At 32.7% G+C, this 17,880-nt stretch overlaps 2 protein-coding genes across 4 annotated transcripts in view; one reads left to right on the top strand and one right to left on the bottom strand.

Annotated features, from left to right (window-relative positions):
- LOC111686173 (laminin subunit alpha-1-like) overlaps positions 1-17,261 on the top strand; it is an 86,706-nt gene extending 69,445 nt beyond the window's left edge. For 2 of the 3 annotated variants that reach the window (XM_023448485.2, XM_046956684.1), the window contains 12 exons: positions 7,420-8,779; positions 8,852-9,107; positions 9,171-9,567; positions 9,666-10,695; positions 10,754-10,950; positions 11,024-12,243; positions 12,320-12,753; positions 12,952-13,603; positions 14,813-15,431; positions 16,534-16,667; positions 16,770-16,998; positions 17,088-17,261. In XM_023448485.2, the coding sequence (XP_023304253.2) occupies positions 7,420-8,779; positions 8,852-9,107; positions 9,171-9,567; positions 9,666-10,695; positions 10,754-10,950; positions 11,024-12,243; positions 12,320-12,753; positions 12,952-13,603; positions 14,813-15,431; positions 16,534-16,667; positions 16,770-16,998; positions 17,088-17,242 (6,683 nt within the window). In that variant the 3' untranslated portion in view covers positions 17,243-17,261. Of the gene's footprint in view, positions 1-7,419; positions 8,780-8,851; positions 9,108-9,170; positions 9,568-9,665; positions 10,696-10,753; positions 10,951-11,023; positions 12,244-12,319; positions 12,754-12,951; positions 13,604-13,767; positions 14,259-14,812; positions 15,432-16,533; positions 16,668-16,769; positions 16,999-17,087 lie in introns of those variants that run through there. The other variant, XM_046956683.1, reaches the window with a different exon arrangement.
- Positions 1-17,880, bottom strand: part of LOC111677713 — a 133,137-nt gene that overhangs the window by 82,196 nt on the left and 33,061 nt on the right. The gene's annotated exons all lie outside the window — the stretch shown is intronic.

Raw genomic sequence — 17,880 nt, 5'->3', positions numbered from 1 at the left:
AGTCTATAGTCTAGTCTATAGTCTAGTCTATAGTCTAGTCTATAGTCTAGTCTATAGTCTAGTCTATAGTCTAGTCTATAGTCTAGTCTATAATCTAGTTTATAGTCTGGTCTAATCTATAGTCTATTTTCTATATTCTAGGATATGGCTGGGATATTGTCTATCTAAAGTCTTGTATATAGTCGAGTCTGCATGCTTGTCTACAGTCTAGTCTATGGTCTTGTCTTAAGTTCAGTCTAGTCTTTAGTAGAGTCTATAGTCTAGTCTATGGCACATCATCTAGTAAATACTATAGTCTGTTGCCTAGTCTTTAGTCTAGATGGCTTTTGTGAATTAAGAGAAACCATGAATTAAATCTTTTGAATACCTTTAAGATTAATTGAAAACTCAATTTTATCCTTCTTACAAAACTCGTATGCAATCTCTATATAACTTATTTCCTTATCTTATTTCCCGATAACCTATTTTTTTTCTAACTCTTCCTAGTTGCTAAAAACCGTTTAAAATTTCAGCTTAATTACAATGCAAATACTTGTATTTCATCTTTTATTTACCATTTGCTTTAAGTTTTTTTTTTTATCTTGTTATTTATTCATCTTGAGTCTGGCTAAAATTAATCTTATTCGCTGCATGTGTGAGATAAACGTTCTTAATAATTTAAGCGCCATGTTATTGCATGGGGATATTTTCATTATCATCAAATGTTATTAAGTGTTTGTGCATTTTTTTTTTATTTTTGCTTTATTATAGCTTTTATAAAATTTCGCAATTATGTTGGTAATAGTTTTTTTTTAAATTAATTTTTTCAATGAAAATTGTTGCAAGATTCAAGTTAAGAAAAAAAAAACTAGTTATTAGATGAAGCGCAAGAGATTTTACAGCAATTTCTGTATAACTATTTCGAATTGATAACTTTATTGAAATGTTTCAGGGCTCGAAGGACCATCATGTGGCCAACTATTCGTTAAGCAGTAATTTTCTTTCTCAATTTTAAATAAAGTTATTAAATACATTTTATTTCAAACCTGTTAATTTAATACATTTAATGACACTTTACCACTATAATTGAAATATCATATGAAAATCCCCACAATTTAAACATCATTCTTTTGAATTTTATAATAAAAACATCAAAGATTTTTATAAAGTGTTGAATATCTAATATATGGGGGGTAATTTTAAATTTCAAACCCATCATTTAAAGATTTCTTAGGAAAACGCAAGACAGTAGAATTAATTTGAAAATGTTTAACAAAAAAAAAGTAAGAAAACAAGTTCCGAAATTGTTACAATGTTGCAGAACACATTGCCTGAACACATTCATACATGCACTCTCTGGAGTAAAAGATCATTATCTAAAATGGAATAGAAACTTAACATATTAGCTTAACTTTCAAAAGCTATTTCGATTTTTTGCAATTAACAATTAATTTTCTTACAAAAATAACTAAAATAAACAGTAATTATAAAATGAAAAAAAAAAAACAAAGATTTTAGCTCAAGGAGAAAGATCAAAGTCAAATCTACAGTAAAGACCATGGCATAGTCACCCACCCAGCTGGTCTATAATCTAGTATAGACAACATACTAGACTACACTATACACTAGACTATAGACTAGACTATATTATAGACTACTATAGATTAGTCTATAAACTAGAATAATATAGACTAGTTTATACACTAGACTATATACTAGGCTGTATACTAGACTATATACTAGACTGTAGACTAAACTATTGACAATAATATATACCAGACTATAAACAAGACTACAGACTAGACTATAGCTAGACTATAGAGTAGACTATAGACTAGACTATAGGCTAGACTATAGACTAGACTATAGACTAGACTATAGACTATACTATAGACAAGACTATAGACAAGACTATAGACAAGACTATAGACTAAACTATAGACTAGACTATAGACTAGACTATAGACTAGACTATAGACTAGACTATAGACTAGACTATAGACTAGACTATAGACTAGACTATAGACTAGACTATAGACTAGACTATAGACTAGACTAGACTATAGACTCGACTGTAGACTAGACTATGACCTTAGACTAGAAACTATAAACCGGACTATAGACTCGACTATAGATTAGAGTATAGATTAGGCTATAGACGAGACTGTAGACTAGACTAAAGACTAGACTATAGACAAGGCAATGGACTAGACTATAGACTAGACTATAAACAAGATTATAGATTTGACTATAGACTAAACTGCAGTTAGAATAGTCTATAGAGTAGATAATAGGCTAGACTTTACACTCAATACTGTACTAGACTACTGTCTAAACTATAGACTTGTTGTCTTCTATGAACACCCCTTATAATCTTTCTATATCTCAACCTCAAACTTGTTATATTTCCATATATCTACCATAAACTATAGTACAAACCATACAAGTACCAACAATATATAAATAATCTTTAATTACTTGTTTATTTTAAAGTTTTGCAAACTTAAACTTACTTTTTGTTTAAACAACTTTTGTGGATAATCTCCGGTCTTCTTTGCAAATACATAGTAGAAACTAAAATTTTATGAATGAAAATATCTAGTTGTTTGGCAAAAGAAAAAAAAAATGAAAATGTTGCCAAAGGTGGGCGTATACGCCAACTTATAAATGAATATTAAGACCCACTGTAAAATGAAGTTTTGTTTTTTTTTTTAATTTAAGCTTTTTATTTACATTTTAAAGGTTTTTCCGTTTAAAAATTGTTTTTTTTTTTTTTAATAATTTTTTGTCTTCAACTTGAATTTCCGCTTACATTGTTGGTTTTAGAAGAAAAAAACATACAAACGGAGAGAAAGAAAATCTACATAAAACTGAGAGAAACTTTTTAACGAAATGTTGGTGTTTTAAAATTTGCATGTTGCATGTTAGATAGGATATGTTGTAAACTGTATAACAAATATATTTATTTACTATTGCTTAAACCTGTGTATGTTTGGTAGTTGTTTTTTTGGTAGTAATGCCTACAAACGACCTGGATTTTTTTTGTTGCTACTCTAGCTAGTTTGGCAACCTTTAACAATATACACTATTTTTTTGCTGTGTTCTTTATTTTGGTTCAAGAAATCCATGAGCATAAAGATAATAAATAAAATTTGTGTTTAAGGTGTTCTATTGTTGTTATTGCAGCTTTGGCCTCCTCTTTTCTAACCAACTATTATAGTCTTTAGGTGATCAACACATTCTCTTTTCTTTTTAAAGAGTATAAAAAGTCAATATAGTTAAATTACGACAGCACGGTTCATAAACTTCAGTTCAGTGAATTGTATCTGATTTGTCTGCAAATATATGTTAAAAAGTTTAAATATTAAGTTCGGGTAAAAGTTGCTTACTTTTCTCTAGAAAAGTTATTGTTAGTATAGAACACATTTTTACAGGAAAAAGTTGCTCTTATTCTAGACAACCTTTCTCTAGAAAAGTTGCTCTTAGTCTAGACCACTTTTCTCCAGAAAAGTTCCCTTAGTCTAGACAACTTTTCTCTAGAAAAGTTGCTCTTAGTCTAGACAACTTTTCTCTAGAAAAGTTGCTTTTAGTCTAGACAACTTTTCTCTAGAAAAGTTGCTCTTAGTCTAGACAACTTTTCCATAGAAAATTTTCTCTCAGTCTGGACAACTTTTCCCCAGAAAAGTTGCTTTTAGTCTAGACAACTTCTTCCTAGAAAAGATGCTCTTAGTCTAGACAACGTTTCCATAAAAAAAGTTGATATTAGCATAGACAACTTTTTCCAGAAAAGTCTAAGTCTATACAATCTTTCTCTTCAAAAATTGTTCTTAATCTAGACAATTTTTCTCTAGAAAAGTTTCTCTTATTCTAGACAACTTTTCTCTAGGAAAATTGCTCTTAGTCTAGATAACTTTTCTCTAGAAAAGTTGCTCTTAGTCTAGATAGCTTTTCCCTAGAAAGTTGCTCCTAGTCTAGACAATTTTTCTCTAGAAAAGTTGCTTTAAGTCTAGTCAACCTTTCTCTAGAAAAGTTGCTCTTAGTCTAGACAACCTTTCTCTAAAAAAGTTGCTCTAAGTCTAGACAACTTTTCTATTAAAAAAGTTGCTCTTAGTCCAGACAACATTTCTCTTATTCTAGACAACTTTTCTCTAGAAAAGTTGCTTTTAGTATAGACAACCTTTCTCTAGAAAAGTTGCTTTTAGTCTAGACAACCTTTCTCTAGAAAAGTTGCTCTAAGTCTAGACAACTTTTCTATAGAAAAATTGCTTTTAATCTAGATAACTGTTCTCTAAAAACGTTGCTCTTAGTCTAGACAACTTTTCTATAAAAAAGTTGCTCTTAGTCTAGACAACTTTTCTATAAAAAGATTGTGTTAATCTAGACAACATTTCTCTTAATCTAGACCTTAATCTACACAAGTTGCTCTTAGTGTAGACAACTTTTCTGTAGAAAAGTTGCTCTTAGTATAGACAACTTTTCTCTAGAAAAGTTGCTCTTAGTCTAGACAACCTTTCTCTAAAAAAGTTGCTCTTAGTCTTGACAACCATTCTCTTGAAAAGTTGCTCCTAGTCTAGACAACTTTTCTATAGAAAAATTGCTATTAATCTAGATAACTTTTCCCTAAAAATGTTGCTCTTAGTCTAGACAACTTTGCTATAAAAAAGTAGCTGTTAGTCTAAACAACATTTCTCCAGGAAAGTTGCTCTAAGTCTAGACAACTTTTCTCTAGAAAAGTTGTTCTTAGTCTAGACAACTTTTCTCTAGAATAGTTGCTCTTAGCCTAGACAACTTTCCCATGGAAAATGTGCTTTTAGTCTAGACAACTTTATTCTAGAAAAGTTTGTGGGGAAATTGCTCTTAGTCTAGCCAAGTATCCTTTAACAATATTCTTAAAACCACTATCGAAATCACTTTTTCTCAGTCCCAATATTATTATGCCTATTGACTTTCTTTCATATATTTAAGCGCCCACACTTTAACAAATAACATTAAGAAATCTGTCTGTCTGTCTACATCTCTTGCTGCTTCATTCCAGCCACCAATTCGTGGTATCAAATTCATCCAAAACTCGGTTTATACTTTAAACATGCAGTTTTCTTCAATTTGTTTCATTCACTCAGTCAATCACTATTATGTTTTTTTTTGTTTTCTTCACACAATTTAGCTTATTTTTCCTTTATATTAATAATAATAAAAAAACATTTTGTTGTTGTTTTATTACTCCTTTACACTAATAACAAAATTTTTCATTCATAATTTAACAAAATGAAACATGTTTAACCATAAACGAAAAAAAAAAAACATGAAAAAAATTTATTAAAGTCTGGTCGGTTAAAGTTGCTGCACGCAGCCAGTTTGTTTTTTCGTGTGGAAATGATGCAGCAGCAGGCATGCAATAATTTTTAGATACCTGTTGCATTTTGTTGCTTTCTTAATGAAATGTTGTCATATGCAAATTAATTTAAGTTGATCACCACAAATTTATTTAGTGTTTTCGTGCCCGGTTTATAGTCCAACAACACCAATGAGTTTGCAAAAAAAAAAAAAAAAAAACAACAACCATCATTTAAAAAACGGTTTTTAGTTTCTTGGCCATAAAGCAAAAACACTTCGTTGAATTTTTGTTCCTTAAATCATGTAATTTTTTTTCTTTAAAAAATTTTTGTTGTTGTGTCTGGCTTTGGGGATTTATAGTAGGTTGTTGTCGAGTAGTAATCCATAGAGTCAAAAACGTGATTTGTTTTAGTAAAAAAAAAACTACATACATACTACCAAAAACTCGTGCTGTTTCTAATGTAACGTCAACAATAACCAAAAAAAAATAAATTAGAAAAACAACAAAAATCCGCCAAAACGTAAAATAATCTTATTTAGACTTTCGCTTTTTGACAGGTTTATATTTAAAAAATATTTTAACGGTATCAGTTCTGATATGATATGGTCCTTCTATTAAGTACCTAACTCGAACAAAAATGTTGTATCAGACCAGTTTGAAGTCTATCCAACTTCACCAGATTTTAGTGCTCAGTCTAAAAAGCCATTCTGTAGCAAAGCAGGTCTTTTTTAAGGCCACTTTCTATAGAAAATCAGCTTTTTGTCAAGATTACTTCTCTTCTCAGAAATTGCCCTTAGTCTGCACAACTGTTCTTAAAAACTATTGCTATTATTCTCAACAACTTTTCTAATGAAAAGTTGCCCTTCGTCTAGACAACACTTCTATAGAAAAGTTGTTCTTAGTTTAAACAATTTTTCTATAGGATGTTGTTGTTAATCCAGACAACTTTTCTTTTAAAAAGTGGCTCTTAGTCTAGACAATTTTTCTTAAAAAAGTCGCCCTTAGTCTGGACAATTTTCTTAAGTACTATTATTATTCTCAACAATTTTTCTATAGAATAGTTGATTTTTGTCCAGACTAAACAACATCTCCATAGAAAAGTTGTTTTTCGACTAGAACTTTTCTATACAAAAGTTACTCTTCAGTCAAGAGAACTTTACTATAGAAAAGTTGCTCTTAGTCTAGACAACTTTTTAATAAAAATATACTCTAAGTCAACTGAAGTTTGCTATAGAGAAGTTGCACTTAGGAAGACAACTTTTCTATAGAATAATTGCTTTTAGTCTAAACAACTTTTCTATAGAATAGTTACTTTTAGTCTAGACAATATTTCTATAGAATAGTTGCTCTTAGTCTAGACAACTTTTCTATAGAATAGTTGCTCTTAGTCAAAAGAACTTTTCTGTAGAAAAGTTGCTCTTAGTCAAGAGAACTTTTTTATAGATAAGAAAAGTTGATCTTAGTCAAGAGAACGTTTCTATAGAAAAGTTGCTCTTAATCAATAGAACGTTGCTCTTAATCAATAGAACGTTTCTATACAAAAGTTGCTCTTAGTCAAGAGAACGTTTCTATACAAAAGTTGCTCTTAGTCAAGAGAACGTTCTCATACAAAAGTTGCTCTTAGCCAAGAGAACTTTTGTATACAAAAGTTTCTTTTAGTTTAGACAATTTTTCTATAGAAAAGTTTCTCTCAATCTAGACAACGTTTCTATAGAAATGTTGCTCTTAATTTAGACAACTTTTTCTGTGAAAGTTACCAATAGTCTATACAGTTTTTCTCTAGAAAATTTGCTCTTAGTTTAGACAAGTTCTTGGAGAAATGTTGTTCCTTATCAAGAATACTTTTCTATAGAACAAACTTCATGATAATCTGGGCAACTTATCTTTTAATAAGTTTCCTTTTCTATAAGATTATTATTCTAAATCTAGTAAATTTTTGTTGCAAAAGTTGCTCTAATCAATTTTCTGCACAAAGTTGCACTTAGTCTGGACAACTGTTCTATAGAAAGTTGTACAATTGTTCTAAAGTTGTGCAGTCTTTTCTAATCTAAAGAAAATTCCCTATAAATATATTAATTTTTCTTTATTTTTTTATCTCTTTCCAGAATGTCAATGCAGTCCTATCGGTTCATTATCCAATACCTGCGAAAAACGTTCCGGACAGTGTCAATGTCTGGCTAATGTAACCGGTCGCCGTTGTGATAAATGCAAGGCGGGTCATTGGAATTTAACTCAAAGTGTGGGCTGTCATGATTGTCGCTGTGATCCCTCAGGCTCTAGAAGTCATGAGTGTAATCCCTGGACGGGTCAATGTGATTGTAAAATCGGTGTGGGTGGTCAAAGATGTAATGAGTGTACAGATGGCTTTTTTGGTTTCTCAACTGAAGGCTGTCAACGTTGTGCTCCCTGTCCGGGTGAAGGTCAAGTATGTGATCCATTAAATGGTCGTTGTGTCTGCCCGCCCAATAGCAGAGGTTTGGGTTGTAGTCAATGTGTGTCGGGTACTTGGGGTTGGCAATCAAGATTGGGTTGCCGTGAGTGCCAATGCGATCGTGTGGGTTCAATCGGTCAATATTGTCATACACAAACGGGTCAGTGTCAGTGTAGAGAAGGTTATTCGGGACGTCGATGTGATGCCTGTGCTCCCGGTTATTTTGGTTATCCTGAGTGTAGACGCTGTAACTGTGATGCAGATGGTTCGTATGTAGGTAAAGATGGTCTGATCACCTGTGATGCCAATGGTCAGTGTCCTTGTAAGAGTTTAGTTGTGGGTTTAAAATGTGATACTTGTATGCAGTCATCATTCGGTTTGTCTGCCCTAAATCCCGAAGGCTGTACGAGATGTTATTGTTTTGGTCGCGCTAGTGAATGTGAACAAAGTAATTGGTCTTGGGGACATGTCCGAATGTCAGAGTCACGTAATCTCTCCATACAATATTTAAACTCACAGCATATAAGTAATACGGAATTTGAATATATAGTCGTCGTACAAATGTCTGGCTCTAAAACCTATCGAGAAGATGCAGAAATACAAAATTTTAATGGTTTAAATTTAATACCTCGTTCCACGGGTAATGTTTCTATGGGTTCCTATAGCCAATTATACTATCCCTTGTACTTTCAATTACCTCCACAATTCTATGGTGATCGTATTAGCAGTTATGGTGGTAATTTGTATTTTACCTTATTAACCGAGGGAGGTAGTATACCTTTGGATCGTAAACTGCTAAGTCGTTATCCCTTGGTCCAATTACATGCTCATCATAAAATGATTTTGGATTTTTATGAATACGAAAGTTTTGAATATTCACGCAATGAAACCTATCGTGTACCTTTACATGAAACCTATTGGAAGTTACATCACAATGGCCAATCGGCGGATAGGGCGACATTAATGGCTGCTCTGCAAAATGTTAAACATATATTGATACGTGGTTCCTGTTTTGCTGATTTCTCGGAAATAATGTAAGTTTTTTTAGAATTTAATTTTAATTTTTTGTTTAGGAACCTTTTTTAACTTTAAAACAATTTCCCAAGTTTACAAAATGTTCACATGGATTCGGCCATTTATGTGCATGGTTCCAATAGCATGATAGCTAAGGGTGTAGAGAAATGTAAATGTCCCAAACGTTTTGATGGTTTATCGTGTCAAGATCCTGGCAGAGGTTTCTATAGATGGCGTAATGTTAGCGAAACAGAGTCTACCTATATAGAGGATCTTATAGGTAGGGCGGCTCCTTGTTTTTGCAATGGACGCAGCCAAGAGTGTAATCGTGAAACGGGAGAATGTGTGGTAGGTTTTGCGTAATTAAAAGGCTTTAGATTTCGGTTTATGTAAATGTTATATGTTTTTTAGAATTGTCGCGAAAATTCCGGCGGTCGTCATTGTGAACAATGTGCCGAGGGTTTCTTTGGCGATCCCAATTCCCCCTATGGCTGTCAAGCTTGTCCTTGTCCCGAAACTAATCGCAATTTTGCCAAGGGTTGCACTGTCTGGCAGGGTGAGGTGAATTGTGTTTGTCGTCCTGGCTATACGGGAAAATTGTGCGACAAATGTCGTCCTGGTTACTATGGCAATCCTTTGGCTTCACCTGTAAGTACCTGTAAACCCTGTAATTGTAATCTGAATGGCATTAGCCAGGAGGGTTGTGATGCCTTGACGGGCCAGTGTTATTGCCGAGAAGGAGTTACTGGTCTGAAATGTGATAAATGTAAAGCTGCGCGTCATCATGTCGAAGAGAAAGGATGTAGATGTAAGTTTTTAGAATCTACATGGTTTTTAAGGGAGCGTTCTTTTTCTTAAGTATTTACTCTCTCTCTCTCTCTCTTTTTAATATATCCCCTATCTCAGTGTGCGACAATTGCACTTTACTCCTTTTGGACTATGTAGAACTAATAGGTCATAAACTAAGACGTGGCGTGCACAATATGGATTTAACTGGTATACCAGCTCCCTACATTAAGGTCGAAGAATATGAGGATCTTTTTAATCTACAAAATAGACACTATTATGATTTTAATAATGCTCGGCAATTGCTGCTAAACTATGACACTTCCGCCTTAATAAAATTGGATTCACATGCCGAAAATCAAAAATTTCAAAATCGTAAAGCCTTGGCCACGTCAGAGAAAAGAAACCAGGCCGTACAGGTTATACTTAAGGATGCTCGTTTACTTTATGACGGACTGGAATCTATACAGACGGGTATTCTAACAAATATAGCAAATCTAGAGAATTATGGTAGGGGTTCTCATCACTTAAGTTTACCCACTGCCCTACAGCAGGCTAGATTCTATTTGGATTCGATTAAGCAACATAGGGACTCGGTTAATGATATTAGAACGACAGCGTCTTGTGCCTGGCATTATTACTTTAAATTTGGTAATGCCTCCGATGCGGCCTTTGATCAAAAGGCTAAAGTGGAAATGTTTTGGCGAGATTTAAATCATACAAATTTTCGCATATCCGATATAAGATTACAAGCTGATCGTACAGTGGAAATGCAAAATGAAATCGATGATATTCTGGAACATATACGAAATCTAAAGAGTTATACTTCAGAAGATTATCAACAAATAGTAGATTTGAAATTGAAGATAAAGGAATATCTTAAGGAGACCTTAGTGCCTCAAACGGCGGTGTTAGTGGAAATGAATGTTGGACGTTTGGAGTTGTTGAGCGGTAATGTGGATAATATTATCAAACTGGGTACCGTGTTAAATGCCACCTTAGATGAAAATGAAACGGTGCATCGGGAAGTGCGTAAACATTGGCTGCCTAAAGCTCAAAAACATGCTGCACGTTTGCTGGAAAGATCCAATGAATACGCCCGACAATTTCAACCCACACGCAATGGAGCACGTATAGCCATGTTAGCGAGGTAAGTTTATAAAGATGATTTCTTTAGCAAAACTTGATTAAATTATTTCCGAAAATAGTTCGGCCCATAAAAATATTTCCGAGGCTATAGAGGCTGCACGCTTGGCTTCTGTCGAGGCCAGAGAACGGGTTTATACGGCCCATAATAAACTATATCCTAGGCAGGGCCTTTCGGTTATCGATAGAGCTAGAATTTCTTTAAACAAATCCAAAATTTTAAAACAAGACGCCATGCAAGAGATTAAGGAAACAGAGGGTAAGTTTTTTTCTTCTTGCTTTAGAAAGTTTAAACATTTAAAATTCGAATTCCCCCTTATGTCCATCTAAAGCCCTTAAGAATCGTTTGCGCATTCATGAAAACAAAGTAGAAGGTATTAAGAATCGTATTATAAATGCCGGCATACGAACAAATAATATCTCATCGCACATACAACCTTTACAACATACAACGGCTCGTAAAAATGCCATAGAAAGTTTAGATATTGCTTCTAAAATCTCGGATGAAATGAAGGGAGTATCAAGGCATACACAGCAACTGCATGAGGATATTAAACGGCTACGTGATAAATTTGCCATTTTAGAACCTGATTGGGAAATAAAATTGGGTTTGGCTGAGGAGAATATTTCTCTAACTAAAACCAATGTACGTTTAGCTAATATTTCACTAACCTATGTGGAAGAGCAAGCGGTTAAGGAACAATCAGAGTTTGATGTTTGGAATCAGACAATGGCCAAACAGATTCAAGAGTTAAGAGATAAAATTGCCAAAGCTAAACATGCTGCCGAAGGTATTAAGATTTCTTTAGAATCTTTGGGTCCCAAGTGTATAAGATCCTATTTGCCGATATCTTATGGTCTCACCACTTCCAATACTATTAAACTTAGCTTTGCCCTACCCAATCGTAATGGTAATTCTCCTCTACTGTATATACAAGGCAATGATGGTCGTTATATTGCCTTGGATCTATTCAAAAGACATGTTAGACTTTTATGGAATTTAGGTGGTTCGACAGAGATTATTACCCATCCCTTAGAGATACAGACAAGAGATCCTCAATACGATGATGCCTGGTATCATGTGGAAGTTAATCGCACATTAAATATAGGCAGTCTTTTGGTAAGACGCATGAATAACTATGGCGCCTTAGTGCCACAGAATCCTGTGACCGGTAATACCGATGTGGAATTTACACGTTTCTTCCAAACTCCAGAGGAACGTATATATCTGGGTGGTTACCCCAAGTTTATGCGTACCAAAGATTTGCAATTGAATCCGGGTCTTAATGTTGTAATACACAATGTAGAGGTCGATAATAAACCCATGGGTATATGGAATTTTGCCTCGAGTGAGGGTAAATGTGGTGGAGCTATGATAGGGGCTCAAGAGTCTAGCTCTTCTTCTGTAGCTAGACATTTCAATGGTTTAGGCTATGCAGAAGTGAAAAAGTCACGTCCACGGCCTTATCGCAAGAATTTGTTTGCTTTACAAATGACCTTCAAGACATTAGATGAGAATGCACTGTTATTCTTAGCGGTAGATGATAAAAATGTAAGTTGAATCTCTTTACCCTTCAGTCTCTAGCAGCTTTAAGTTATTGTTATTTTGTTATTTTTCTCTTTAACAGAATCGCTCGGTATCTGTGACTCTCAGTCGTGGTCGCATAATGTTCCGCATTGATTATGGCGATGAATCGAAATTAGAAATAAATACCACCAACAAATACAATACAGGTAAATGGATTAAAATCGAGGCAGCTCGAGAATTTGTACCAAAACGTGGTACAGAAAATGGTATTCTTAGAGTGAACAATGAAAGAGCTATAACAGGTTCTCCCTCGGTACCCATTAAGAGTCATATGCTGCCGGATCTTTCGAAACCGGTTTATTATTTGGGTGGTGTACCACCGGGTTTTACCTCAGCTACCTCTAAAGCTCCCGGAGCAGATAATCCCTTTTTGGGTTGCATGATGGATGTTCAAGTTAATGGAGAGACTTATGATCCTTTGGAAAGTTCTTCGTTTTTCGGAGTGGAACCTTCGTGCAAGGAAATGATCACCAAGTGAGTTTTAAACAAAAATTTTGGATTTTTAAAAGAACTTTTAAACAAGAAAGCTTTTTCTTTGTAGTAAGAGCTTTTTTACTAGATAGAAAATTTTTTCAAAGAGTCTTATAATAAGAGCTTTTTTTGGAAAAAGCTTTTTTATAAAAAGCTTAAAAACATAAAAATTTTTATTCAAATCTAACATTCTTCCCACAGAGCCGGCTTCACAGGTCAAGGTTACATCGAATTACCCTCCCAGTCGTTGCGCAAACGTGCCAATACCGGTTTTGTTTTCCGCACTCTTCAATCCGACTGCCTACTACTACTCTCCGCCTATCCACCCGAAGTCCAAGATGACTATGATGCCAAAGATATTAAAGGAAACTATTCCATTTCTCTTGTTGATGGTCATCTCCAAGTATGGATTAATTCCGGACGTAGTTTCATACAAATGCATTCAAATGTTTCACTCAATGATGGTGAATTTCATGTCGTTAATCTATTGAAAAATGGTCGTAAATTTGAACTAATGGTCGATGATGAATTACAAGTAACGAAAAATCTTATGAATTCACCCACTCTTGTCAGTATGCCACGTGATGCTGGTGGTTTGTATATAGGCGGTGCACCACCTTTTGAAGATTATACACCTTTAGCTCCTACTTTTATAAAGTTAGAGGGTGCAGTACGTGATGTAGTTTTCAACAATCGTACTTTAAACTTTAATCAAGCTTTATCCTTTGTCAATGTACAAATTGGACGTAATGGACCTGCTATGGGTAGTGTTAATGGTTTAAGTGATATATTGCTGAAAACAGAGCCAATGATTGGTAAAAGTTTCACCGCTGCTCCGGAAGGTTGCAAAAGGGTAAGTGTTAAGAAGGATTTATGTGTGTTTTAGTAAAAGAAAGCTTTTGTAAAGCTTAAAACTTAAATAATGGTGTTATGTTAACAAAATTCATAAAAAAGCTTTAAAGCTTTTTATGGAATAGCATGTTTTTCATTTATTTTCATTATTTTCTTTTTTTATAGGATTTTAGTTGTTAAGTCTTAAAAAACATTAGCTATTAAAACTCGTTTAGAAAGCTTTAAGCTTTCGAAAGCTTTCATTTCATAAGCACCCAACTAACTAACTGCCCAAATATAAATCGTCTATATAACAAAAAGGGAACATTTAAAGGATTGCTAATAATGGAAAATTTTAATTAAGCTTTTAAGTTTTTTTTTAAATTAATTAACATAAAGCGTTTGGCAATATATATTAACTTTTAAGCTCATTTTAGTATTTAAAATAATTTTAATAATATTGCACCTTAAGGTTGTGGTCACGTTTAGGAAAAATTCGTTTACTATAGAACTTTTTTATTTAAAAAAAAAATATTGTATATATTTTAATACTTTAACCTTAAGACATTTTCATTTAACTTTAATTACTTTAATAAAAAATCTATAAAAAATTCACCTTAATCATAAAAATTTGCTTTTTGTGTGTGTGTTAATAAAGCTTTCATTTGCAAACATCATTTATTTTCATCTTCATTCTCTCTTGTTTTTAAGAAATTTATTGTAAAATCTCATAAAATTTTCTTTTAAGTTTTATTTTAATAATTGTTAAACTTTTTTGCATATTTTGGTTTCATCAATAAAGTTTTTTTTTTACTTTAGCAACAAAAACTAAACACAAAATTTGTTTTTTTTTTATAAATTTTTCACTCTTCATTTGGCTTAATAACAAAACTACTAAAAACCACTGTAAAAGCTTTTGAAAAGCTTTTGCCTTAATATAAAAATGGCAAAAAGAAAAACTAACACAAAATTCAAAACCCTGTATTATGGTGAAAGATGTTACAAAAAAACGCTTAAAGCTTTTAAGTATTAATAAGCTTTAGCTACCAGCTAAAGCTTAAATTCAAAAAAAGCCCTTTAAGAAAAACTAATATTGGTTGTTGTCGTTGTTTTTTTTTCTCAATTAAATATAAATAAATTTTCACTGTTTTATATTAAATATTTCTTTTTTTCAACAATTCCTTATTTTCCCCACCACCACTCCTTTATCCCCCCCTCCTCTCCTACATAGGTTGGCAGTTATTCTTATGAGCCTAATGCCTTTAAATTTGGCGATGAACCCTATAGTTTTGCTCAATTGCAAACTCCTCTACGTAACTATTGGCAAAAGAATTTCCAAATTTCTTTTGATTTTCGCTCTTTCTATCCCAATGGTTTGATTTTCTTAGCTCCCGGCATTAAAGAGAAACAAAAACATTATTTAGCCTTAATTCTAAAAGATGGACATTTACTATTAATTGTCAGAGGACGTCGACGTGAAGAATTGCCTCTCCATGCTAAACTTAATGATGGTGAATGGCATCATGTTACGTTAATGTGTCAGGAACGTAAGGTTACCATGTCTGTGGAAATAGGTCGTACAGATCAAAAGACTTCAGCTCAAATGAAAATACCGAAGAAAATTGCTGCTTCGAATATTATGTTTGTGGGTGGTTTACCAGAGAATCCACCCAAAATGCCAGCAGAACTTTTAATGAAATTGGAACCTTTTAAGGGTTGTCTACGTAGATTTGCCATAGCGAATAGTACACAGGATTTGGCAAAACCTGGCAAACATTTACATGTGGGGCAGTGTTTTCCTAATGTAGAGAGGGGTTCCTATTTTCCGGGAGATGCCTATGCAGTATACAGTAAGTAGTCTTTTGTATTACCGAGTGTTAATAGAAAATGTACTCCGATAGAGTGCTACATTTTAATAGAAAATTAGCTCTCTTTAAGATACGATTTTCTATACTAAATTTGCTTCCATAAAAAGGCCATTATTATTGATTATTGATTATTTTCCTTTAAAAATTGCTCTCTTAAAGAGATACTCTTAAAGAGACTAATTTCTATAGAAAATTTGGTTTCTTCAAGAGACCATTTTCTATAGAAAATTTGCACTCTTAAGGACACCAATTTCTAAAGAAAATTTGTTCTCTTAAAGATTTTATTTCTATAGAAAAGTTGCTCTGTTAAAGAGACCATTTTCTATACAAAAGTTGATGTGTTAAAGAGACCATTTTCGATAGAAAAGTTGCTCTGTTAAAGAGACAATTTTTCATAGAAAAGTTGCTCTGTTAAAGAGACTAATTTCTATAGAAAATGTGTTCTTATATAGAGACTAATTTCTATTGAAAATTTTGCTTTCTTAAAGAAACTAGTTTCCTCTCCTAAGGAAACAATTTTCTACAGAAAATTTCCTCTCCTAAGGAAAAAATTTTTTATAGAAAAATTGCACTCTAAACGGCACTAATTTATATAGAAAATTTGCTCTCTTAAAGAGCCTTTTTTCTATATAAAATTTGCTCTAAGAGCGTATTATCCATAGAAAATTTATTCTCAGAAAGAGACTATTTTCTTTAGAAAATTTGCTCTCATAAAGGTCCTCGTTTTCATTGAAAATTTGCTCTCTTAAAGAGACTGATTTCTATAGTAAATTTGCTCTCTCAAGGAGATTATTTTCTATAAACATTTTTCTCTCTTAAAGAGATTATTATCTATAGAAAATTTGCGTATTTTCTATAGAAAATTTACTCTCATAAAGAGACTATTTTCTTTAGAAAATTTGCTCTCTTAAAAGTCCTCTCCTTTATTGGAAATTTGCTCTCTTAAAGAGACTGATTTCTGTAGAAAATTTGCTTTCCTAAAGAAACTATTTTGCTCTCATAAAAAACCGCTTTTCTATATAAAAGTTGTCTCGATTAAGAGCCGACAATTAAAATATGTAAATCTCTTCTTTCTTTTTTTCAGAGAGAAATTTCCACGTTGGCAAGTATTTAGAACTAGAAATGGAATTTAGAACATCGGAGCTTTCAGGAATTTTACTGAGTATAACCGAACCTACCGGTTTTCCCGCTTTATCACTAGAAATTTTCAATGGCAATGTAAGTTTTTACAAACTTAAAAGAACAAAGCTTTTTGAAATTTTTATACAAAATTTAACAAAAACTTAATCAAAAACTTTATGAACTATTTTTTGGTTTCAGATTGTTTTCTCCTGTGACTTGGGTGATGGCAATCCCTTCCGCGTAGAATCTTTACTTCCCTCCAAATATGCTTTATGCGATAATAAATGGCATAATATATCCGCCCTATATGACTACGAACAACTAGCCTTAAGAATTGATCAAATGCCCACAACGATAGCAGTGGCCCAACAAACTACCATGGGTAGAGTACAAACCAAATCACCATTATATATTGGCGGAATACCGGGTAAGTTTATTTTTTTTTAATATTTCTCTTTAAAATTAAAAAAGTATCAAACTTTATGGGTAATTCTAACAAAAACCAAAAAATTCTAGAAATTGCATCCAGTGGTTCCTTATTAACCCGTGAAAATTTCAAAGGTTGTATAAGAAATCTATCGATACGTAATGAACGACGCGATTGGGTTGATATGGATGCATTACATAATGTTTTACTCAGTGAGTGTTTGGTAACCGGCACTGATAGCTGAGTTTAAGTAAAGTTCAAACAAAAATAAAAGAAAAACTTAAGGATCTAATTGTGATGCCATATACTTAGATAACAAAATACATATAAATTTTCAATAAGAACTGCCATATAAATAATTTAAATATTTAATTTAATTTTAAAGAAAAACGAAAGGAATTTACGCTTAATTTTAAATAGTTTTATAAAATGCGAAATGATCATTATATATCAAACGATTTCCAGTGAATGAAATAGGTTTTTTTTTCTTAAGGAGAGTGTAAACAAGAGAATTTAGATTAGACATTATAGATAAACTTTAAAATAAAAATTAATCTTTAGTGTCAACTTTAGTTTTCTCTATCGATTGGATTATAGCCTTGACTTTAGTTAGGTTATAGATAAATTCATCTATAGAGTAGTCTATAGATTTCACTGTTTATTTTCTACTATTTAATAATCTATAACATCTCTTATAGAGTAGATTATTGTCTCGATATAGCCTTGGCTATAAAATAGCCTACAGTCTGGACTATAGAATAGTCTATAGTCTGAACTATAGAGTAGTCTATAGTCTTGACTATAGAGTAGTCTATAGTCTTGACTATAGAGTAGTCTATAGTCTTGACTATAGAGTAGTCTATAATCTTGACTATAGAGTAG

This window comes from Lucilia cuprina, chromosome 2 (genome assembly GCF_022045245.1).
Source record: "Lucilia cuprina isolate Lc7/37 chromosome 2, ASM2204524v1, whole genome shotgun sequence".
Lineage (NCBI taxonomy): Eukaryota > Metazoa > Arthropoda > Insecta > Diptera > Calliphoridae > Lucilia > Lucilia cuprina.
The sequence above is the reverse complement of the archived record's forward strand: the minus strand, read 5'-3'. Positions and strand labels throughout refer to the sequence as shown.